This window comes from Terrapene carolina, unplaced genomic scaffold (assembly GCF_002925995.2).
Source record: "Terrapene carolina triunguis isolate 2854851 unplaced genomic scaffold, T_m_triunguis-2.0 Scaffold21, whole genome shotgun sequence".
Classification (NCBI taxonomy): Eukaryota; Metazoa; Chordata; order Testudines; family Emydidae; genus Terrapene; species Terrapene triunguis.
The window spans coordinates 20,472,227-20,497,132 of NW_020664372.1; the positions used below are offsets into that span (position 1 = coordinate 20,472,227).

Below are 24,906 nucleotides of genomic sequence, written 5' to 3' on the forward strand. Positions count from 1 at the left end.
GCTACCACGACCTGGCTTTCTGTCTCCTTTCCTTTCTCGTCGCCACAATGAAGAATCTACACAATAAAGGAATAGGAACCTATAGACTGAAACTCAATTTTCTCCTGAATGGCTCAGAATGCTGAAGTCTGCCCTTTAGGGATACTCTACGCCAATTCATTTTCCGCCCTACTCATCCAATTAATTTTAGGATCTGAGATGTCAGAAAGACCTAGCCTCATACACTTTTCAGAAGCACCATTTGGAGAACATCCTCCAGGAATGGTAGAAAAAATGGTTACTAACCTTTCTCTAACTGTTATTCTTTGAGATGTGTTGCACATGTCCACTCCAATGTAGGTGTGTACACACTCAAAGCACAGTTGCCGGCATTTTTTCCCTTAGTGGTATCTGTTGGGTCAGCTCTAGTGCCCCCTGGTGTTGTGCGAACATAGTGTGGGTATAAAGAGCCCTGCCAACCCTGCTCCTTGCCGACCGTCTCCGAGAGAGGGGATGGAGGGAGGGTTTTGGAATGGCCATGTGCAATGCATCTCAAGAACAACAGTTACAGAAAGGTTAGTAGCAGTTTTTTCTTCTTGGAGTGCTTGCACATGTCCATTCCAACGTAGGTGACTCACAAGCAGCTGCACTGGAGATGGGTTCGGAGATTAAGGACATGCCGACTGTAACAGCTCGACCAAAGCCAGTATCATCTCTGGCCTGTTGCGTAATGGCGTAGTGTGTCTTGAACATATGAACTGACAACCAAGTTGCCTGCCTGCAGATGTCCTGAATTGGAATTTGTGTCAAAAAAGCGACAGAGGAGGCTTGAGACCTTGTAGAATGTGCCATTAGGTTAGCCGGGGGCAGAATATACGCAAGCTTGTAACATGCTCTGATACACAAGGTAATTCACGACCAGAGTCTCTGTACAGAAATGGGGAGATCTTTCGTTCTTTTCGCTATCACTATGAATAGCTGAGTGGATCTGCAGAATAGTTTGGTTCTTTGTATGTAAAAGGACAGGGCATGCCAAACATCCAATGAATGGAGACACTGTTCTTCTCTATTTGTACATGGCTTAGGATAGAACACTGGCAGAAAAATAGCTTGATTGCAGTGGAATTGAGAGACCACTATGGAATGAATAATGGGTGTGGTCTCAACTGGTGACATCGCAATCCCCAATGTTTTGGATCCAGCTTACCCCCCCTGTTCAAGATATCCAGGAAATAGTAAAGGCAGTTGGAGAACAGGGGGGTAAGCTGGATCCAAAACATAGGGGATTGTGATTTCAACCTCGAGCATCTCATCAAAACCAGTGGTTGGATGACTTGAGGTGTCTGGGGGCCGACTGTGTTGGGCCTGTCAAGGAATATTGGTAAGGGGGCTTGCGCCTAAATCCCATGTTCCTCCTCACGGGTTCCAGAAGAGCCACTGCATGGTAGGCGGATCCCATGGATATGATGGCCAGGTGCCCAGTGGTACTGAAGAACTCAGTGCCGAGGTGGGGTAAGAACGGCCTGAGGAGCAGCTGGGTTGGCTGCGTCTATGGGGGGAATACGATCCCTCTTTTAAGTCCAATGATTATGAGCTGCGCTGCAGAGACCAGGGTGGTTCCGTGCCACTCGGTGCCAGAGAGGGTTGCCGAAGAGATCATGCAGCTGTCAGTGAGGGTGCTCCCTAGGAAAGCTGTCGCGGTACTAGGTGCGGAGCTGGTGGTGATTCCTTTACAACTGTGGGCACCAGAGGTGTTGGGTCCTGACTCTCTGGTGAGGGTTAGAAGGTCCCTTGTCGCAGTGAAGGCCTCGGAGTCAATGGCACCATAAACTGGCTGGTGCACTGACCCATAGTAAGAGTCACAGAGCGCTGCAGTGCTTTGGGTGTGGGTACCTGACAGTGAGGCTCCGGGGATGAAGAGTGGCCCCCCATGGATCTCGCTCTCTCCCTAGTCCTTCGGCACCAGAAATCTGCTCTTCTCCTGGTGCTTGTGGTGTTTCTTCTTGGGCACCAAGGAAAATGATCGATGCCAGGAGACCCGGATTGATGGAGGAATACTCTGCACTGAGGCCGAGGTACTCAATGCCGAGTCCGAGTGCAGCTCCAAGGCTGGTTTTAGGGCCGTCTCCATGAGGAGGACCTTCAATCGAGCAGCTTGGTCGTTCTGAATCTGGGGCTTAAACTCCTTGCAAATTTGGCAGCGGTCTTTCCTATGAGCTTCCCCTTAGCACTTGAGCAGAGGCGTAGCGAGCGCCCTCCGTACCCTCCGACCAGAGGGGGCCCCGCAAGGAAGGGGGCCCCTAAAAGTGGCAAAATAAATACCGCATTCCAGTTTCTGCATTGTAAGGGGCCCCGCCCGGACATATGTTCGGAGGGGGCCACCGTTCGGAGGGGGCCACGTTCTTTGTTGCTACGGCCCTGCACTTGAGTCAGCTCGAGTGCAGGTCACTCAAAGGCATAGACTTACTGCACAAAGCACAAGGCTTGAACTCCATGACCACGGCATAACTCAGATTGGGACAATGGACAACCCTGCAATCTAAGAGCGGAGGAGTCCAAACTATCTAGAAACTACTAAAACTACACTAACTACTAAAAACAACAACAACTATTTACACTAAAAACTGAGAGGAAAACCACTAAGAGGAGGATTACCTAGGCAATGAGGGTTCCAACAACTGTCATGGGCAGCAAGAAGGAACTAAAGGGGAGTGGGGTCGGCAGCGCCCTTTATACCGACACTATGAATGCACGACGTCAGGGGGCACTACAGTTGACCCAACGGATATCACAAAGGGAAAAAATTCTGGCAACTATGCTCGGGGTGCACATACATCTACACTGGAATGGACATGTGCAAGCACTCAAAGAAGAACTTACCTTCACATTACTGACTTTCAATAAGTGAAAAGGATTTGGACTACCCTGGTCGTTAAGCTCAGATGAGCTACAGAGACCCTTTCAAGAACCAGATTTTCAGGATGAGTTTTTGTGGGGCACTTAGAAGAAGCTGTAGGCAGGATTGAAGTTTGGAGGACTGGGACACTTCTGATTTATTTTTATGAAAAGGTGTTACTCAGTTTTCCCTTTCCCTTTGTATTGTTAGCAACTGGGTATGAAGGGGTTAAGTTCTTTCAGGAAACAGAAGCAATTAATGACTTAGGGGGAAGTGTGGGTATCCTCAAGTAGGTCACAAAGGAGTCAGAGGTGCAATTACCTCAGGAACTGTGACAAGAAGGCCTGAATTTACGTGGTCTTTGGCTTAGCAAGGTCAGTGAATGGGAAGGAAGTCCAAAGACTCTGGATGGAAAATGCTTTCAATGCCCAGGCTGCCATCTCTGAATCTGTTGCAAAACTCCTGCTACTGAGTATTACTCTTCATCTTGGCATATCTGATAAAACAATAATTTTTAATGACCACTCTCCTAGTTGCTTCCCCACTAAGTGTGATACCCACAAAGCTTGGATATGGGATTCTGCCCATAGCCTGAATTCTGATGACCCTTCAACTCCCCGGAACTTGTTGATATAAGCAACATGTACCATGCTGTCTGCTCGCATCAAGACAGAAAGAGTGCATATATGATCCCTTAAGGTGAAGGACCTTTAAGAGCTCCTGGGCAATGACATGGTACTGCTTGCCCTTCTTGGTCAAGGTCTCTTAAGCTGATTCTGATTGCATTGCTGTTACACAGTAACTGCAACTAAAGCCAGAAGGAAAACATGTGGAACAAGAGTTCATTAACAGTAACCACTTCAGGAAATGGAATTCCCATTCATTTCAGGGAGGAGTGATACAGTGTCCAAAGAAAATGATGGATCTTAAACTTTCTCCTTTCAGACTCCACTGAGCTAGGAAGGAAGTGTTACTAAGCTCCATGGCACTAGTTTGATGATGAATAACATGATCCCCTGCATATGTATCTCTGAAGGGACATGCCCACCCACTGGCCAGGAGGAGGCTAATGAGCTCCCCTGGGCCTGTGCTGCACTGATGAAGCCCAGCTGCACAGCTTGTTCCTCCTGGAGGAGGAGGAGGGGCTTAAAAGGGAAAGCTTACCATAGGAAAGGGCAGTGACCACGAAGAAGGCTGCTCCACGCAGAGACTGATAGGAACAGAAGCAGGCCAGTCAAGGAGGAGACAGCCACGGAACACACCAGAGCCGCCTCAGCTGACAGCAAAGCAACACGCCCCAGGAAGAGGGGTAGGAGGTAAACCCTGCGAAGGGGCAATAGACTTTCAGAAACTGAGTCCGTAAAGCCCTATCCAAGGGCTGTCTGAGAGGCTGACCCCTGTTCCAGCCAGACTCTCCTCTCTTGAAGGGGAAAAGAAGAAGAACCAGTCCTCTGCCAGGGAGCAACTGCCCCAGAGAACTCCCCACAGGTGCAGCCACTGGGGGAGTAGAGAGGGTAAATCTCCCTTGCCAAAGCTTAGAAAACACTGTGATTTGAGCTACCAGAACTATTGTCTTGGTGTCTTCTCCAAGTTGATCACAAATCCCAAGCTTGAAATAAGTGACGTTCTAATATCTACTGCTGATTTTTTCCTTAGAGTAACTTGGGATCTCACAAAACAGTTGTTCGGATAAAGACCATTGTGTCTCCGAGCTTTCATTCCACTACAAAGCATGACTGGGAAGACTTGGAATTGATGAAACCCTGAAGGGCAAAGAGCAGCACTGATAATGATCTGGAGCTTGGACCAACTGCAGACACAGCACACTGATATCAGTGAGAGATCTGCTGGAGTCTGAGCCTGGCATGTAGTCCTAAATATCTATACCAACATAGAGATAATAATTAGAAAAGGAATTCGGTACTCTTCAGAGACGGAGTTTGACACCTCTGTACCCGACAAAGTTCTAGAAACAAAAAGACTTTAGCCTATGACATAATCAAACAGGTCTTTCTGAGCCCTCATTTCTAAGAACAAATGTGACTATGTGGAAAAACAAGTAAAGAAAGAGACCCAACTTAGGTAAAACTCTGCAAGTGCATTGGGGATGACATTTTTACTGCACCACATTAATCTTACTTTTCCTAACATGGAAAACAAACAGTAGCAAAAATAATAACAACAATAACTGAAGCATGTATTGGTATAGATAAATGTAATTAACAAATAATGTAATACCTTCAGTTCTTGTGCATCTTCTTTTTTAATAAATGCCTGTGTGACATTAATTCCTCCAGCTGGCTTATTCTTATTTCCATGGCTAGAAAGCGTCTTTTCAACTTGTTCAGTCAGTTTTTGGATAAGTGCACCTAAACAATCATTAAAAAAATTACAGGGATACTGTCAGTTTAAAAGTAGGGTATTTTAAAAGTATCTCCCCTTCTATGTCATTTACCAAGTCTTAGATTAATGAATGAAAGATATTAAAAACATGAATTTACTTTTCACCATTTATTATTTTTGTTTTTTTAATTTCTACAGTACAGCAGATTTAAAAAAAAACCCAGCAGTTCTATTCAGAAAGGTGACTAAAAATGGTAGTGAGGTTCCATGTTTATTGTTTCTCAATCATTAGGACATATAATATGCTCACTTTACAAATAAAAATGTTTTCTACCTGCTGGCATGCAAATTCAGTCCAGGACATCTAAGTCAAGTTGGGTTCCTTCTTTCATGGAAGCAATAACAAAAATTCTGCAAGCCAAATTATGCTCAGTGATACTGCTGTAATCTTATTGTTTTTTATGGGATTGCATAGGTATAAATGGTTGGTCCTGTAATTAAATGATTGCTTCTTTAACTGGAATTTAGTAAACAATTGTGTTGATGACACAAAAGTAGTAACACACACCAGCCCCCTCACCGATAGCCCTGCAGAGTTAATACGGCTAATAGGAGTAAAGCAGAAAAAATTCATTTTTGTCACTTCAACTTCCAGCCATTGGATTGTGTTGTGCCTTTTTCTGCTCGACTGAAGAGCCCATTATTATATTTGTTCTGCATGTAGATACCTATCACCAGTAATCAAGTCACGCCTTAACCTTCTCATCTGCGTTCATCCAGTGCCCAGCACAATTGGGGTCTGATCTCAATTGGGGTCTCTGAGTACTACAGTAATATTAATAAGAGTAAAAGAACAATATATTATGAACTTGCATAGAGAGGAATATACACGATAATGTATATTCTAGCTTTAGAGTGTTTTGTAACTCGGATTTTATCACCTATTAGGTATTTTAAAATCATTTATACGTTACCTTAAATTATTACTTATGTACACAAAAATAATGAAAAAACCTTTTGAAGGCTTGGAAGGTGTTTCAATCTCCTCCATTTCACTTTCTTCAGTCCAATCCATATCACTTTTGCCTGTAACCATCCCACAATTATTCATGCTGTTGCTGGATGCTTTTAGCTGCAATAATTCTGGTGATATATAAGAGTGCATAATATCATCATCATCCACTTCCTCTTCTGAGCTGAATGGTGGAGTGCTAAAACATAAAAGAGTATCAGATGAGGATTTAATGGGTTTCAGTATTACACAGATTTGCGCAACTTTGAGCTTCCTGTGTTTTTTCCAATACATTTATGCATTTTTCTGTTTGAAAAAAATCATCTACAGTAACCTGGAATGCATATACAACTATTTAAAAAATGTGAAGTTATTAAATAAACTGACAACCCAAAATCATTCCAAAATGAATGTACTTATAACCCCAAATGCAAACATCCTCACAAAAACAAAAGCCAGAGCATATAGTCAATCTTGCAAGATCAACAAATGTATGCTTTCATGGATCAACAGGGAAAACAAAGTTCAGGGTCAAAGATGTTCCACGAAGAAAATTCTGCTCCTGGTTCCTCCCAGTTAAAAAACCTAGGGACTGTTAGCAGCAGCTTCCTAGTTTATCTCAATTGGTCAGCAGGCACCCACAGAAAAAGTGAATTCTGAGATAATTAATACCCAATCGATTTAGGACTTTACAAATCAAGCTTAATATCTTGAATGGCATCCAGAGACAAATTGGTAGCTTAAGCAATTTACAGAGTACAGGTGCAATATGCATGACATGAAAAGCACCTAGAATATTGTGTTCAATTTGTACATGCTAGAAAAATATTGACAAAATGGAACAAAAATATTAGCAACAAAGTCTTAAAAAATTAAGGTCTCAACAGGCAAAGACATAATATGGGACAGACAAAAAAAGTGACATCACCTCATGATACTCTATGCTCTGCCTGCTCAATTATTAAGAATACACATGCTCAAATCAGAGCATGACCTCTGTTAGGGATTATAACAATGGACTCAATAGGTATTAAATTTTAAGAAAAAAACATATGATTAATACAGAGCTTCTGATTTCAGCTTAATGTTTTTTTGTATTAGCAATTTCAATGTCCAGTCAAGGGCAGTTCACTAGAAAACCATTTCTTCAAGACCAGAAATGAGCAAAACTTACCCAATACTAGATGTTTTTCTGGAAACCCCTTCTTGAAAAACATGCTTCCTGGGTCTATAACAAACAAAACAAATTATTTCTAGAATCCGACTGCCAACTACATATACAGTGAAAAATCTATTCCTTCATATACAAAAATAGTAATTTTGTGACTAATCCCCATTAAAAACTAGCCAGAAATGTTCACATCAACTCTCTTGTTCATGAAAGGAAGAATAAACCTATAACACTATTAGCAGAACACGAATGAGTTATTTATGGCATAAGTGCTAGGAAAGTGCTGTCTCTTACTTTGGTGTAGATGTATTCTCAGCAGAAGTCATTCTTTGTCCAACTGGGCATACAACTGTAGAAGTCCGCTTTGCTGGTTTTGGCTGCACTGTTGATGAGGAAGTTGCCATATGAACCATCTTCTGTTTATCTAGAAAAGAAGTTATGTTATCAATCTGAATATTAAAAAGAAATGTAGATGTTGTTGCTCATCAGAAATCTTAAGTGAACTTGTGGCTATAAAAAAAAAAATCTTTGAATGCTGCTCAAAGCAGCCATTGATTTTCTCCATTATTAGAGAGACAACGCTTCTGTAATCAAATAAAAAGTAGAGCGCTTTTTAAGTGGTGTAGTGTAGCTGGCAGCTATAACATAGCTATTTATGTAAAAGATTACAAACACAACCATAAATAAATGTACACACAAAACTTTTACTTTAGGGACTAATGTACACAAACAGAATTATTTCAAAAAACCTGGTACCAGTAAAATAAAATAATTCTGAAATTTGTCCAACCTTCTGAAGCAAGACGAGAGCTGGAAACAAGCCTATTACAAGACGAAGATCTCTCCTCAATCCTGAAGCTGACTTGGCGTTCAAGATGCTCTCGAATTAGTTGAATGTCAGGCACTTGTTTCTCTTTCTCTTCTCTAGCAGATTCGACAGAAACTAAGACTTTGTTTAAGTAGTCACTTGGGATACCACGAACACCCTGAAGAAATAATACAAGTTACTGTTTGATGGACAGCATAACTAACATAAAAACACTTACATTTTATAAACCATTGGCTTAGCCTTTTTGACTGCATTTAGTTTAAACCTTTTGTCTTCACACCTTCAAGGCGCTGTATAATTTTATCTCTCCTTTTCTCCTTCAGCTTTTACCATATCACCTTCTACACTCTTGCTCCACCAATGATGCCATCCTCAATGCCTATTTGTCAGCCTCTGATTACCTTTTACATAACAAACAGAAAACAATACTTTTCTAAATATATATATATATTGTAAAATACTTTTTGTAATGGCTTCACAGCTGTTTTATAAACAATGCATTACTAGGGCATATTCTGTTGTCATTCAGAACAGAATGCTAATGCATATGTGAACTCTGGGATATCTCACATCTCCTAAGTGGAAGACACAGAAACCTTTCAGAAAACGACATTTGACAATTGCTGAGAAACAACAGGTCTCATATATTGTACAGAGATGGAAGTCAAAAACAGTTATTGATTCCCCAGACTAAAACCTAATGAACTTTATAGAAAGGACTGTCCCTACATGTGTATATTCCTACAACTACTTATTTACTGAATACCAACAGTGTACTTGGTACTGTATGAACATATAACATGATACAGCCTATGATCCAAGGACTATCCACAATCCAATTCATACACAGACAGTGGAATTTACAAGCATAAAATGCACTTGGTGACTGCTCAAACTGTAAGAGAATCAGATCCTGTTTAGAAAACACTGTTGAATGTGTTTTGTAGAAGTGCATTTTAAGGAGGATTTGAAAGAAAAGAGGAACATCATTTAGCACATGAGAAGAGTGAGGGAGTGCCAAAGGTAAGTACCCCCACAGAAGAAAGTGAAAGACAAAAGTGAGAGGGGGATACAAAGGGGGTGCGAGGAAGAAGGGAGGTAAGGAGAATAAAGAACACAGGTGGAGGCAAAGCGACACAGAGCCTTTTATACAACACTGACAAAGAATTAAAAACCATGAGTCGGACCCCACTATGAGTTTTTTCAAAATAATAAATTTTGAATTCTTTTTCTTTGCCTTCTAGTTTCTGAACTTTTTGGGTGCACTCATTTCACTTTTTCAAGTACTCTTCAGCAACCATTAGGGCTAGAAACTCTTTTTTTAATGAGATCATCACACAATTTCTTGATTCCAGCAGCTGCAGCTTTGACAGACACTCCAAATATCATGAGACTTGCCATAAAATCACAAGAGTTCAACTGGCCAAGAGGGCCAGATCCTTCACTGAGTAAACTGTTGTAGTTCCACTGAAGTCAATGGAGCTATGATGACTTACACCAGCTGGGGATCCATCCCTGGAATCACTAAATTGATTCTGAATGAGCAAGGAAGTCAGCAAAGGGATTAAAAGAAAGAAGGGGACCCTCTGTGAAGGGAGAGGTTCATTATTCCAGCAGCAGAATTTTGATAAGATTGGTTGGAGGAGGGATGAGATGAGATGTGGGACTGGTAGGAGGAGGTTGTGTTAGTTTAGCTTAGAGATAACCAAGGTACTTACCGTGGAATGGGTAGAGTACAAAGGACAGATTTCTGAGATACTACACAGGAAGAAGCAGCATGGTTTGGCACCAACCTGGATGCAAGGGAAGGCGGCAGGGGTGGAGAGAGAAACTGAATATATTGCTGAGGTTGAGAGTCTGGGTTATGGAAAGGATAGAATAATGGACTTAGGAGAGAAATGAGTAGGGAATAAAACTAGGCTGACTTTAAGTTTGTTGTAGGATTTCAAGGATCATTCAGTTTAGTTTCTCTTAAAAGGCCACCACAAGTGTCACACTTCCCAAGATGAAGAATCCAGTGCTCAGTGAGGGCTTTAGCTTGGCCCCAATCAGTGCTTGGCTAATCATTGGCACTGGAAGGAGGCAGAAGATTCAGAGTTTCTTCTTCACTGTACTACAGTCACCTCAAAGCCTTTGGGGGGGGGAGGGGGAGAATGTCTTCAGAGCCTTTTTTTAAAACACTGATAGTTACTAGTGCAAACAGTTATACTGGAATAAAGATGCCTTATACTAGTATAGCTTATTCCCTTTTCTGTTCCAGAGCAAGCAATACTGGTATAAGCACATCTATAACTATACTGGTATAGTTAAAGTGGTACAATTGGTGTGTGTAGGCAAGGCTGAAGTGCTTGAAGATTGTGGGAAACTGAGAACCTGTTCTCCCTCAGGGGTGCTAGAGATAAGTCGCTATCTAGCAATGAAATGTGAACTGGTTGAGATAAGCAGGGGAGCAACAAAGGGGAACCTACTCTAGGAATCAGATGAGCTCATTCTTGGTGGGGACCAACAAGGGCAGGTTAAAAAAAAAAATGAGGTGAGGAGACACATCAAAATGCTGAGGACCCTGAAAAATCCCAGGATGGCAGAGGCATGCAGGGGAAGAGAGAGAAGTTAATTGTCTGCAATTTAGCTTTCTCTGGCAGCCACTGTAATCCTCAATCAACTAAACAATGTCGGCAGCCAAAAGAAAGTCAGAAATAAAACATCTTGCTTAAAATTTTTGAAACTCCTCCCACCCACACAAATTTTAAATCCAATCCCCTTTCCCAGGCAGAGACAAAAATGAAACTGAGGTTCCAAGACAAGAGAAAGATTTTGTACTTGTGTGGTCCTTAGACTTTCTGCTAAAGCATTCAGTGACAGAGGAACACAAGAAGAACAAAGTGGGTGTAAAGTAAGGGCCAATTCTCAAAGCAGCCCAAGGGACAAAGAGGAGCAAGACTAAGCCATATGTGAAATCTTCAATTCATCAGATCCAACTTGAAGAAAGGGGAGACCCTCAAATGTGAGGCACAACTAGGGTGACCAGATAGCAAGTGTGAAATATCGGGACATGTGTGTGTGTGTGTGTGTGTGTAATAGGGTCCTATGGGAGAGGGGTAATAGGATCCTATATAAGACAAACCCCGTAATATCAGGCCAGTCCCAAGAATAACGAAGGCATCTGGTCACCCTAGGCACAACTGTACCAAGGCAGCTCCAGATTGATCCTTGAAGGAATCTCGAATCCAAGGAGTCTCACTGCCCTGGATGTGGCTGCCTGAATTGTAGTCAAGGAGCACTTGCATAATGGCAAGTACTAGATCTAAGGTTTTATTTGAGAACCCCATATCATTTAACCTTATGATAATAAATAAGTTATTTATGAGAATTATAGTAATATTAGTGAAGTTTAGACAAGTGGAGAGAAGTTAGCTCTGGAATACACACATTAAACTACCAATACATACATATTGGTTCTGATTTTTCTTTACCGCAGGGGAAAAAGATAAAAAGCATTGTGACAGGGTGTATCGGGCCCTTTGCGGCCCCCTGCTGGAGGCCTTGCAATCCTACCACACCTGCTCCAAGAAAGGAGCAATGAAGGACAATTGCTGGCTGGTACCAGAAGTCGAGAATGGCGAAAAAGGACTAGAAGGCTATGAAACTCCACAAATAGCCACTGGGGAGAAACCCTGCTCATGCATGGATAGGACTGTGAAGCTCTCCAGGAACAGAGGCCTGAGAAAGAGAGCCCTGACTAAAAGGGGACAGAGACTGAGAATCTCTTCAGGCAAGGAGGCCTGGGAGGAGGGTTACCACCTGGCCAGTATTTCACTGACCAGGCTGGGTTTTTTTATGGATTTGCCAGTTGCCAGAAAAAAATTTTAATCTGCCAGGTTTTTTTTATGTGGGTCTAAAGATTTGCATTATTTATTATCACAATACACTGGGATATCTAATGTTAAAAGTTTCTCTGTCCAGCTAAAGATGCTGCAGTGTTCCCACTTCCACAGTTTAAGCGATAACAGATCAAAACTGTTGAAAATGCAGCAGCGTCCCACCAACATGCAAGCGCACTGTGCGTGTATGTGAGAGAGGGCTTGAGACAGGTGAGAGTGAGGAGACTGGGGATGTTATCAATCTTATCTAAATGTGTTTTCTCTCTAGATACTATAAGTGGCTGTTAAGGGGGGGGAGTTTGCGGAGTTGCCTTGTGGTTTGGGGTTGGGATTGTGGCAGGCTTGCCTTGGAGGGTGGGGTGGGGAGGACTTTGCTGGGTTTTTTTTAATTTCAAAGCTGGTAACCATACTTGGGAGATACCCTGCTTAAACAGGAAACAGACCAGAAGGTGATGGGACAGAGTAGAAAGCAGCCCAGAGAATAGCAGCAGGAACCAAGTAGAGGAAGTAGTACATGGCTGTTTTCTATAGAGTCCCAGGGTTGGGACTTGGAGTAGTGGGCAAGCCCAGGTCCCCCCCCACTGGCCACTGGAGAAGTGGCCTAATCCCGAAGGAGGGGATAAGACTCTGCAATAAAAGCCCAAGAAATGGGTGGGAATTTAAACAGGCCCAGGGATGGAGCTGAAGACCCTGAAAAGGGCCAACTACTTGTTGAACTTTGTTACCCCAGAAGGGGACTGAAGTTAAGGAGTAACTTGTCTGGAGAGTTGGGATACCATAGTACTGCTGAAGGCAAAGAGTCTCCAGGGAGAAAGCCCTGGGGGCACGGTTTTGAACAGGGCAGGGACAGACTTAAAGCTAGCCTAGAAGGGGCTGAGAACTAAACCCAGAGACAGGGCTGCAGACCAACAAGGTCATGGCAATAGTCTTTGTTGGACCTTTGTTGCCCCGGCAGGAGTTCATCCATTTTGACTATGTTGTCTTAGCCAGAGGCCTGAGCCACTAAAGACCTGTCTAATGAGGGCAACAGCTGACGGGGGCGCCAGGGAGACAGGGCCGGCTCCAGGCATCAGCCTACCAAGCATGTGCTTGGGGCGGCACCTGGAGGGGGGCGGTGCTCAGGCCCGAGAGCGGGGCCGCGACTGGGCTCGCAGCCCTCCCCACGGCGCTCTGGCCGCCGGGGAGAGCGGAGCCGCAGCGGGCTCGCCGCCCTCCCCCCCAGAGCTCCTGCCGCCCTCCCCCCTGGCGCTCCGGCCGCCGGGGAGAGCGGAGCCGCGGCGGGCTCGCCGCCCTCCCCCCGGCGCTCCGGCCGGTCGGGGAGAGCGGGGCCCCAGCTGGGCTCTCCGCCCTCCTCGCGGCGCTCCGGCCTGTCGGGGAGAGCGGGGCCCCAGCCGGGCTCACCGCCCTCCCCTACTGTGCTCCCCGCCGGGGGCGGCGGGAGGCTTTTTTGCCTGGGGCGGCAAAAAAGCCAGAGCCGGCCCTGCAGGGAGAGCAGAGAGTGCAGGATCACACCCGGCCAACAGGAGGCACTTACAAGAGGTGAGTGCACCCTGTCATAAGCATTATTGTGGGGAGCACCTATTAGAACAGCATAAAAACACCCACTATAACTTCCCTATAGGAACTAAGGAAACATCCAACCTTAAATCAGTGGACATTAAAGATAAAATACATCATCTTGAGGATGAGGGGACATTTCACAATGGTCTCTAGCAACCACCTCCGGCTGACAAGGTGTGTTCTTCCTCTCAGGAGTGATATTCGGGCATAATGGTCATTGAGGGTTGTGGTAGGGAAGTGAAGGAGAAAGTGAAAAAAGGTGGAACAAAGGACCTTCTCACCACTTAATGAAAAATAATCATTTAAAATAACCTTACTGCTTTAATTCCCAAGGATTCCAACTTCTCCACCAGGGTCTGCTCCAAAACCGTTCGTAATTCTTTAGTTAATGAAGGATTAGTCTTCAAAGCATTTATTAAATGTTGCTTACTTCTGCCTATTTTGTGTTCGTTTTTTTCTATTTCTGTAATATGATAGGAAAATTACATTCAAAAGGTATATTTTAAAAATGCAAAGTATCAATACACAGGACGAGACAAAAAGACAAAACGTAACCATGCATTTTTTATAACAATATACACATCTGTATGATATTTTCTTTGTGTAGTGGTATTTCGTCTGCTCAATGCTGCCTTTTTCTTTTAACAAAATCTGGAACTAATTTACAGAAACATAGATCTACTTAGAATCCACCACTTAAATAACCTTTAAGCAGTCACTCTCCCTTGATTGACAATGCTTTTTCATACTATATCTATGTTGTAAAGATACATGCATGAATATGGAACTATGGAGAGTACAGTATGCACTTCTGGGAAAGGAAAATTATTTTGTGATAATTAAGTTCTCTAAAAGTAATATTTGAGGACAAAACCAAACTCTGTGTCATGTCTTCTGATTGGAAATATGACAAGCTAGTGATTTTTCTCATCTCCTTCAGAGCTCCCCGAACATTAAACATTCTCCAATAAGGCGTCAGGTAGTAGCTCTTTCTTAACCTTTCGGAAGTGAAAAGGTGAATTTAAATATTTTAGTAATTTAAAAAATATGGTCTGAATTATCAAATTAACAGAACACACATGATAAATATTGCATGTCTTAAAATCCCCTAGACCTGAATACAGGATTTTTTTTCCTTTAAGGGCTGATGGCATCACACACACAAAGTAGGAAAGGTAGGCTGTATTCTTTATTCTTGCACTAGATGTCACTGAGACCAGCAACTCTTGGAGGAAAAATACAAACATCCTCAAATCAGACCCTGGCAGACAAGTAAAAGATTAAGGGCTAGATTATGCCCAGGTCCTACATGGCCACACAAAGGAGTTAAGGGAAGCAAAGCTCTCCCCACCTCCCAGACATGTAGAACCTGCCTGGATTGTGGCTTTGGCACAGCAGGAACATTACTGGATACCTCTGACCTTCCCTATGACCAAGTGGGAAGGGACTATGGCACCTATCTCCATCCTGCACTGGCCAACAATGCTGATAGGGCACTCGAGGGGAGCATATAACACCCCAGAAAGGGATATAATAGCATAGCTATGTACTATCCCATACAAAGGACCATGCCTCAAGGAACAATTCAGCCCTCTCTGATTTTTCATGTTTTATTTTAAAATAGACTTGTCATTATTGTCATTTGTAAACCTTATTTATTTAAAAAGTGATTCAATTTAACTTTCACATTTTCTCCACTGAAAACACTAATTTTTAAAAGTGCCCATACAACTATCAGCAAACCTGTAAAATTACTATGTAACAATACAGTGCAAAGGAATCAATTTGGAATACAGACTAAATCCAAGATTTTCAAAGGTGAGCAGTGACTTTCGCTGCCCAACAAGAGACATCTTAAAGGGGCCTGGTTTTCAGGGGTGGTTGCTGAGCACTTTCTACAACTTGGGTTCCTTTAAGGTGGTTCAGGCTTGGCAATCAAAAGGTGAGGCACTTAAAATCCCCTTGCGTCTGATGAAGTGGGCATTCACCCACGAAAGCTTATGCTCCAACACTTCTGTTAGTCTTAAAGGTGCCACAGGACCCTCTGTTGCTTAAAATCACTAGTTACTTCTGAAAATCTTGACCTAAATGCATTTGAAACTGCAGCTAGTAGAAAATTAATTTACAAAAACCTACTTTTGATAATTTAGAGAACAGTATTTTATACTCACCTTCCTTGTTATTCGATCTTAATCTTATTTAATAATTTTATATCTGATCTTGTCCTCAATAATTTATTTGCAATCCCTTTGATTCTGTATTAAATATTGTTTCTTAAAAGTATTCATTAACTTGCTGTTTTTGTGGCTTAGAGCTATTAGTTCCTTTCTTATTCCAGAATGGAAACTGTTTTTTGTAAGCCATAAAAAACAAAAATCTTTTAGGTACACTGCATAATCAAGGAATGGGAAACCACAAAAAGTCTGCAAGTTGTAAATTATTTCAAAACCTTGTTTAAACTTCTTGTTTGCTTTAATTTTCAGCTCTTCTGGTACTCTCTGTGGACTCATTGACACAGAAACTTGCCGAAGCCAAGAACTCAGAAAAATTCAAAAAGAGACTGGATGTTTATAGGGGTATCAAGAATAACCAGAATTGTTGTAATTAATTAAAATTTTGGAAGGAATAGTAAACCTCACGGTTCAACAACTAAATCAATCTCTAACTGAAACCAGGATTATATTTATTGTGGATAGCAGATTATCCTACATCTTCCCACTGCGGGATTCTCACACCTTCCTCTGAAACATCTTGTGCCGACAACGGTCAGACAGGATACTGGACTAGATGAACCTCAGGTCTGATTCTGTCAGGCAATTTCTATGTTCCTCTCAAAAAGTAATCTTTATGCCCAGCAATTTTCATACTCTCCCTCACAGATGTCTGTGACTGAAAACAAGAACATATTGACCTTTCTGTCTTTTCAGACTGTCCTCTTTCTTTGTTAGTATTGCAAGATGTGCTTTTGGGCAGATCAAAGGAATCAAGGATAATCAGTCAAGATAGAAGATCTTTTATTGGACCAACTTCTGTTCATGAGAGAGAAAAACTTTTGAGCTTTCACAGAAGTCCAGACCTGAAGAAGAGCTCGGTGTAAGCTTGAAAGCTTGTCTCTCTCACCAACAGAAGTTGGTCCAATAAAAGATATTACTTCACGCACCTTGTCTCTCTAATATCCTGGGACTGACATGACTACAACAACACAGTATACAAGATAGAAAATAGCAGACAGGAGCAGCAGATGGACTGGGGGAAGGAAGGAGAAAATGCAAGCGAGCTCTACTAAAAATGGGTGAGGGCAGCTGGTTGTTCCTTAGGAAATTTCTCACTGAAGCACTGTACAGAAGTATTAACATTTTTCACATCATATCTTTTCCTTCCGGATTTAAACTCATTGCTTGTGAGGGTCAAGAAGGATTTTTCCTTTAATGTACAGTTCTGCATAACTGTCTGTGTATTAAATATGCATATGACATGAGAGAGAAGGTGTTGCCCTCCTCTGAAATATCAGATACTGGCCACTGCCAGGGGCAGGATACCATACTAGGTGTTTATTTTAGCATGGTAAATCCTAGGGCCCTGATTCTCCACTTATCCAAGCTGCACTCAGGTGGAATGGAGGAGCTGCCACAGACAGTGGGGTTTGGTACGATAATTCAGAGTTGCCTAGGCCTGGCTCGAGTTAGTGCTCCACAGGAGCAGCACTCACTTCATTAATTGCAAAAAGTCCCTGGGGTGTTAGGACAGTAGAGGACTGGGCACCTCAGAGCTCAACTCCACCACAAATTCCCCCCTCCCCATCCTGCTCACTCCTCACCCCCCATCACCTTACGCGGAGGGTGGAAAAGTTATTAATATAGAAGGCAGCAGCACTGCCCTCACCAGATTTAAACCTCTGGAGAGTTCCCCTCCATGGACCATCTCTGGCCACTTTAAGCTTATGCAAAGTGGCCTTAGCAAACCAGAGAACATTGCCTTATGATCTTTTGTTAATTAGTCTGATACTAGGTTATTTTGGTTAGTTAATATTGCTGTTTTACAAATATACAAAGAGCTTCATAAGAATGTATTCATTTGTGTAAAATTAAAACATACAGATACCTAGAAAGATGTATGGAACACACTTATTGCATAATTTTTTAGATCCCCATCAGAATATACTGAAACCGGATAGAGAAATTATATTTTACAAGCATCAACAACAAATGGGATAGTCATACGTCTTGCTCAAATTACATAAAGCATGTTCGAAACTACAGAAAAATATTGTAGGTATCAAACAATGTTATCCAGTTTTATTTTCAAATAAAATGTTTACAAGTAATGCCCACTACATTTTTGACTGATCCCATCATTACCTTTTTCCTCTTCTGAAAGCTCCTCTATGGGCTCCAGCATAAGCACCAAGAGTGCCTTTTCTAATAATGAGGAAAAATAGGAATAGCAGACAAACAGGATAGAAAACGGTCAAGATCAAGGTCCAAATGGGGAAAGTTATGCAAAAGAATATATGGAGATGTCATTTTTGCTTTTTTTTTTTCCTGACTGCTGATAACCTAACTCACAGATCCAAAAACGGAGGGCCCTATTCAATGTGACTGTTCATAGTAGCAAACATTACATTTGGTAGGATAGGGAACTAATACAATAATCATTTAATTTATGATTGAGCTGCTTTTTAATTTAGATGTTACAATTGCCAAGTATAAAATGCACTACAACAATGTAACAAAGTTTATTTGCAGTTGATATGCTAGTAAGGGTTTACAAAAAGAAAATGTAAATAGCAGGATGCATTAGTCCAAACACAGAAGTCCTCAAAAACATAATGCAAAAAAATGTATAAATGAGTATAGTTAATTAAATTGGAGAAATATTAATTTGCCAATGTGTACATCCAAAGGGGGAAGAAGTTTTATAGACAAATGCAAAAACACAAGGGTTCAAATCATGGCCCCATCGAAATCAGTGACAAAACTCACATTGACTTCTGTGTAACCAGGATCTCACCCAGGGTCCCTGCCTCAAAGAGTTTATAAAGTGACCTCATTTCCTCTGCTGAACATGGAGCTCCCACAACACACTGAAGTGATTCTTCCAAAGAGGGACAGATTTCACTTGCATCCTCCTGCCTATGAAAAGTTTTACACAAATTAGGCCAAGTCACAGGATTTTTTTTTAATATTATAGATTTAAAAAGATTAAATTTTCTAATTTCATAAGAGAAGTAGGAAGGTACGGAAATATAGTCTATAAAATATGAGTATTCACACTGCATTAAGTTCTTACTTAAACAAAAATGAGAACCTCTGTTCTCCCATTCTGAATAGTCAAAAGATAGAGTAATTAGGTATCTATCCTAACAGGTTTTGCTGTATTTGCTTATATTTTGGTATCAGTGCATGGAGTTTTTTTTTTAATAGGTATTCCTTTAGGGGCAAAATCTGCCCCTGTCTCCACAAAAGGTCTGCTGGCACCAGAACTGGCTGTTCCACTGCATAAGTGGGGGCAGTGGAGGAGGAGAGCTGCACTTTAAGGCAAATATCCCCATTCCCTCATGGTTCCTGCATATCAGGGAGCAGAGGGCAGAGGGAGATATGCTAGGCCATAGGTGGGCAAGGGGAAGGGTGTGACTCGGGTCCTAGGAGACACATCTATTACACAGACCCTCCAAACCACTCTCTGTGGAAGGGTTGGGTGAGGTGCTGTACAGGCTTCTGAAGACGCTTCAATAAGGTAGCTACTCTTCCCATGCTCCCTAACTCTAAGGATGTGTCCAGCCCCTGACCTGGTTACTCACACAGAATACTAGATTTAAGATTTACCCCTTAATTTGGCTCCCATATATTTTGCAACAAATCACAAGCGCTGAGAAAGCTTCTTACCTACTGTACTGCCACAGGATGAGAATGTGATTCCATAGACAGTATACTTCACAAGACCACTTAAAAGCAAAACTCTGCTGAGAGATTGCTTGGCCAGAAGCCTACTTTGCTGGCTAGCACTTGTTGGAATCTGCTACTGAGCTAGTTACTATGTAATTGGATTAAAATGTCCTCATAATGTCTATACTTTCCTTAAATACAATCTGCTTAAGTGTTTCATGTCATCATGGCACAATGCCTTATTAGGCAGTTAGACCGTAACAGGAAATCCCAATTCCCAGCATCCAGGGTTTAAAATAATCTGCCACTCCACCTTATGGCTACCTGTTTCTCCCTCTCAGTATACTAGAATAGCTTTGAAGTTAAAATCAACAATATATGCAATAGTAACAGTGGTGAAAGCCATAAACCTAACTGTGCTATCCATAGCATCTTTGATCATTCATTGCTGACACCAGAGATCAAACCCTGCATGGTGGTGGAGAGGGGGTGTGGGGGTGGAGAGTGGAGGAAGAAACAAAAACACAACAAAAAAACCCAAAACAAACCAACAAGTATTTCTCCAAGTGAGATAAACTCTCCTTTGGACACTGGTGTGCACACGTTTTAAGAAAAAAAAGCAAATTCTTTATTACATAAACATAGAATCCAATGTAAGAAAACACAAGTTGATCTGCAACTTGGACTTCTAACAAATGGGTGTGGAGATCAGCCTGCTCACAAATGTTTCCTCTCTGATTACCAAAGAGAAACAAAGTTACCTTGGTCCCCTCTGAGTGCCTGATTGGGCCCCTCAGCTCCACATATTTACTCACCCAGACCCAGTACATCTATGTGAAATCTAAAGAAAGGGTTAACTGTATGATTGCTGGGAATAATGCAGTGTCTCTAAACCAGGTCTCACACCCTGGCACAAACTCTTTCCCTCAAAAATCATAAATATTTGTTGAAGAAGCATTTGAATTAATTTAGCGTCCCCATCTCCACCCCATCACAATAAATATGCCCCTTAATTAAATACAGTTTTGATTGTTATAAGTAAGGCATCTCTTGCTAAAAAAACAAAAAATAACCTTTCCTGCACAAAAATAAAATAGTCAAACCCCACCATATCACCTAGGAAAAAAGGAGGAGGATTTTGCAGTATTCCCTGAAGTAAAAAAAAAAAAAAAAAAATCAGCCTCTTTTGGAATCATGGGTAAAGCAAGATGCAGAGTCAAAGACCCTCCCCACCACTGAAAACGTCCTGTTGCTAGAACCCCACCCCTGATTTTAAATCTGTAGCCTATCAAGAAGAGCATTCCAAGATAATTTCAGTGCACAAGATGGAACATAGAGAGGCAGTCTCAGAGAACAAGAATTTACACTATGCTAAGCTTTGCCTATCACCTTGAATTGCACCAGAAAACAAAACTGGAAGTCAGTTCAATTGACAGAATATCAACATAATACACTCCCAGAGAGAAGCACCTCTTCATTCAGCCATATCCTGCACTAGTTGAAGTTTCTGATTGGTCTCACAATTGAGTACATTTCAGTAATCCAAATGTGTGGATGTTGGTCACAAATGTATGGATAACTGCAGTGAGGTTTGCATCTAAAAATAAGATTATAATTTCTCCCAAGTAAAGAACATAAAAGGACTCTTGTCTGTTTCTTCTTGGAAATCCAGAAACCAGCTGGGACCCAACAGGGCTTCTACCCTGCAAACTGTGTTAACATAACTTCCTCCACTGAGGGAGAAGAAAATCAAAGCTGAAAAATATAAGCAGCATAAAAAAAAGTATCCAATATGATTCTTTGAAAGATCTATACTTCACAGATTAGAATGAGCTTTCTGATTCAGCATCCAAAAATGCAGGTAAATCCCACAATGGACTTTTTTTCTAAATAACACCTCAAGACACAGACCAAAATAAAATAAAATCAACCTTTAGGAATACAATTAGTTTAGAAAGAGGTGAACTGAACCTCTGGAAAATTCTGCCAGAAAAAATAAAGCCCATTATTCTACTAAAGAAAAACTTAGAACATAAAATCAGATGGAAATTCCGAGTAGTTTGCTGAATAGGCAGTTATTGAAAACTGATCATTTCCAGAAGAAAATCAGATGTGGGAATGAAAAGTTAGCAGTCACAATTCAAATCCTAACTTTTGAAAATGTCTCTCTCTCTGGTTGAATGCAGAGCTAAAGACTCCTGCTTTAGCACATATTGGCTTTGAAATTTTTTTGAAACTTCATACAGATTATCAGGGATTATTAGAAAAAACCCTGAAAGGTCTATTTTTAGATTCAAAGGATTCATCATATGAAGGACATTGCAGTTTTGCACAAACTAACTGTAGCTCATAACGACTTGCACAAACTAACTATAATTGTAACTAATTGCAATTTGTACAAACTAACCTCCATAATAAGTGAGCACTATGATCAGAGGTAGATGGTCTTCTGTGATTATATCAAAATGCAAGAGTATACCTGCTCTTAATGACTTCTAGAGAACCACATAACTGTATTCCTTTGTGTCCTCCCAACTGTTCTCCTTTGCAACTTTTTTTTAATTTAATTTCATTTTATTTTATTTTGCAGGAGTTACCAGATATAAAGGATGCCTACGTTTCTTCATTGGATAGTTACCATTAAAAGAAAAAAAACAGAAGCATGTTTCAGAGGAATAAATACCAAGGAGAGAGTGGAGTTATTTAAGTTAAGCACCAATGTGGACACGAACAAATGGATATAAACTGGCCATCAACCAGTTTAGGCTCGAAATTAGGCAAAGGTTTCTAACCATCAGAGGAGTGAAGTTCTGAACAGCCTTGCAACAGGAGCAGTGTGGGCAAAAAAACCCTCAAGTCTCCTATGAATTCCAGCTGTTGCATGGGGTCAAAGTGGACTTTTGGGTATTTAGTTGTAGACCTAGTTGTAGGAATAGATCTATAGTCTTTCATGTGTCTCTAAAGGTGCCGGTGAAGGTATGTGCTTAGAGCAAACAATCATCTAGATACGGAAATAACATAATGCCTTGTTTGTGAAGGTGCGTTGTTAACACGAAAAGGACCTTTGAGAACACCCTAGGTGCCAAAGATAGACCGAATGGGAGCACTTTGTTTTGGAAATTATCTTGACCCAGAGTGAACCTTAGGAACCTCCTGCGGGATGGGTGGATTGTGATATGAAAGTAATTGTCTTGTAGATCAAGGGCCGAGAACCTGTTCCTCGGGTCAAGAGATGGGTTTACTGCTGCCACGGTAACCATCTTGAAACGTATTTTTACAAATTTGTTGAGTGCCCTTAGTTCCAGAATGGGTCTTCAACAACCATTCTTTTTCCTGTATCAGGAAGTAATTGGAATAGAAACCCTTCCCTCTGTGTTGGGTGTGAACTGATTCTACAGCACCTAGTTTTAGGAGGTAGTTTGTTTCCTCGCGTAAAAGGTGCTCATGAGAAAGGTCCCTGAAGAGGGATTGTGGGGGAGGGCGGGGAACAGGGAGGGTATGAGGAGGGAGGTAAAGTGAACTGAATATCCCTGGGCGATGATCTCTAGTACCCATTTGTCTGAGGTTATACACTCCCAGTTTTGATAAAAAGGAGTAAGGCGGTCACCAAATTGTTGGAGATGTTCATGTTGTTGTAGCAAATGAGACTGAGGGTAGTAACTCAGGGCCCTGGACCAGCACATCAAAATTGTTGTTTGGATGTAGCAAGTTGTGATGTTGATGACTGTGGAAAAGTCAATCTCCATTTTTGTAATCTCTGCTTCTTCCTTTGAGAATCATAATGACTCTGGTGAGGAGGAAAGTAAGTAGGCTGGGATCTCTGTGCTGTCTGGTATTTACTATGTCTTCTTCTTTGGGCAGGAGTGTAAATATCTAGAGAATGTAATTTGGCCCTAGAATCTTTTAATGTGTGGAGGGATTCGTCCATTCTTTGTGCAAACAATTTAGATCCCTCAAAAGGGAAAGCCAGAGAAACGAAGCCAAGACGCTCTCTTTGTGACAACTGCCATGGAGATGGAATCAGCAGCAATATCTGCAGCATCCAGAGAAGCCTGCAATGCTGTCCTTGCGAGGAGCTGACCCTCAGCAACGATTGCCTGGAATTGCTCTTTCTGATGCAACAGGTGGTGTTCAATAAAGGCGTTTAATTTAGAATAATTGGTATGGTCGTATTTTGCCCTGAGGACTTGACAGTTAGGGATCCTAAATTGTAGGGTTGCTGAAGAATAGGATTTACGTCCAAATAAATCCAGTCACTTCCAGTCCTTATCATATGGGTGTCATTTTAGCATGGTGCTGTCTGCCACGTTCATCAACAGTGTCAACAACCAGTAAATTTGGGGAAGGGTGAGAAAACAGTAAGTCTCTGTCTTTAGAGGGAACATAATATACCGTATTTGTCCACCTTTTTGCACATCGGGGGATATTGTGGTTGGTGTCTGCCATATAGTTTTCACCAGATCAAGCAGCACCTCGTTGATGGGGAGTGCAATCTTTGCTGATGATGACATCTGCAGGATGTCTAGCAATTTATGCTGTGACTCTTTGACTTCTTCAAGTGGGATTTGCAGGGAATCCACTCCCTCTTAAAGAGATCTTGAAATTGCTTGAAGTTGTCTGCTGTAATTGGTGGGGGAGGCATGACTGTGTCATCAGGAGATGATGAAGAAATGTTGGTCACTGGAGTATCTCCTCCTGTTCCTCAAAGGACTCTTCTTGAGGATCAGGAGATCTGGCTATTGAAGCTGAAGGAGATCGCCTTCCTTTATCTCTCTGGGTGATGCTAGAGGTCCTCAAAAATTATTGTCTATATGCCACCTGTAGAGGAGCGGACTCACCCCTGCGGTGCCTCCTGCTGGTCACTTCTGGGAATTAGCTCTTCCAGCGTCCTGGAGCGCTCTCTGCAGGCCAGTGGTCTGCCTGTCCTCTGGCCCCCATGTCCCTCCCAGACCCCGGTGCCCTTTTATCTGGGGTGCTGCCCCCTGGCAGTACACCCCTCAGTACTAGGGTCTCCCCTCCCCGGGGAACCCCCACCCACTATCCCTACCTCACCTCAGAATAAGGCCACTGCCAGTCACCAACTAGCCCCCGCTCCCTGGGGCAGACTGCAGTATAGGCCACTCGTCACAGGTAAGGTTGGGTTTGGACCTGCTGCCTTGGCCTAGCCCTGGGCTGCCCTCTGCAACCCCCAGTACCCCTTGGCCTCCTACTAGGCCGCAGCCTGGGGCTATCCAGGCTGGAGCTCCCCAGCTCCTCAGCCTTTCCCCAGCCCTGCTCCACCCAGGTACTCTATCTCAGCTCCCTGCAGCCAGGCCCTTCTCTCTCTCTGAGTGCAGAGAGAGACTGCTGA

The 24,906-nt window shown here is 42.2% G+C and overlaps 1 protein-coding gene across 2 annotated transcripts in view; it reads right to left on the reverse strand.

Annotated features, from left to right (window-relative positions):
* The window catches only part of DZIP1 (DAZ interacting zinc finger protein 1), a 65,433-nt gene that overhangs the window by 4,668 nt on the left and 35,859 nt on the right, over nucleotides 1-24,906 (reverse strand). The window contains exons 10-16 of one of the 2 annotated variants that reach the window (XM_024195761.2): nucleotides 18,030-18,089; nucleotides 13,989-14,134; nucleotides 8,192-8,387; nucleotides 7,696-7,825; nucleotides 7,405-7,458; nucleotides 6,233-6,429; nucleotides 5,114-5,244 (exon numbers count right to left, since the gene is read on the reverse strand). In XM_024195761.2, coding sequence (XP_024051529.2) covers nucleotides 5,114-5,244; nucleotides 6,233-6,429; nucleotides 7,405-7,458; nucleotides 7,696-7,825; nucleotides 8,192-8,387; nucleotides 13,989-14,134; nucleotides 18,030-18,089 — 914 coding nt within the window. The remainder of the gene's footprint in view (nucleotides 1-5,113; nucleotides 5,245-6,232; nucleotides 6,430-7,404; nucleotides 7,459-7,695; nucleotides 7,826-8,191; nucleotides 8,388-13,988; nucleotides 14,135-18,029; nucleotides 18,090-24,906) is intronic. The other variant, XM_024195762.2, reaches the window with a different exon arrangement.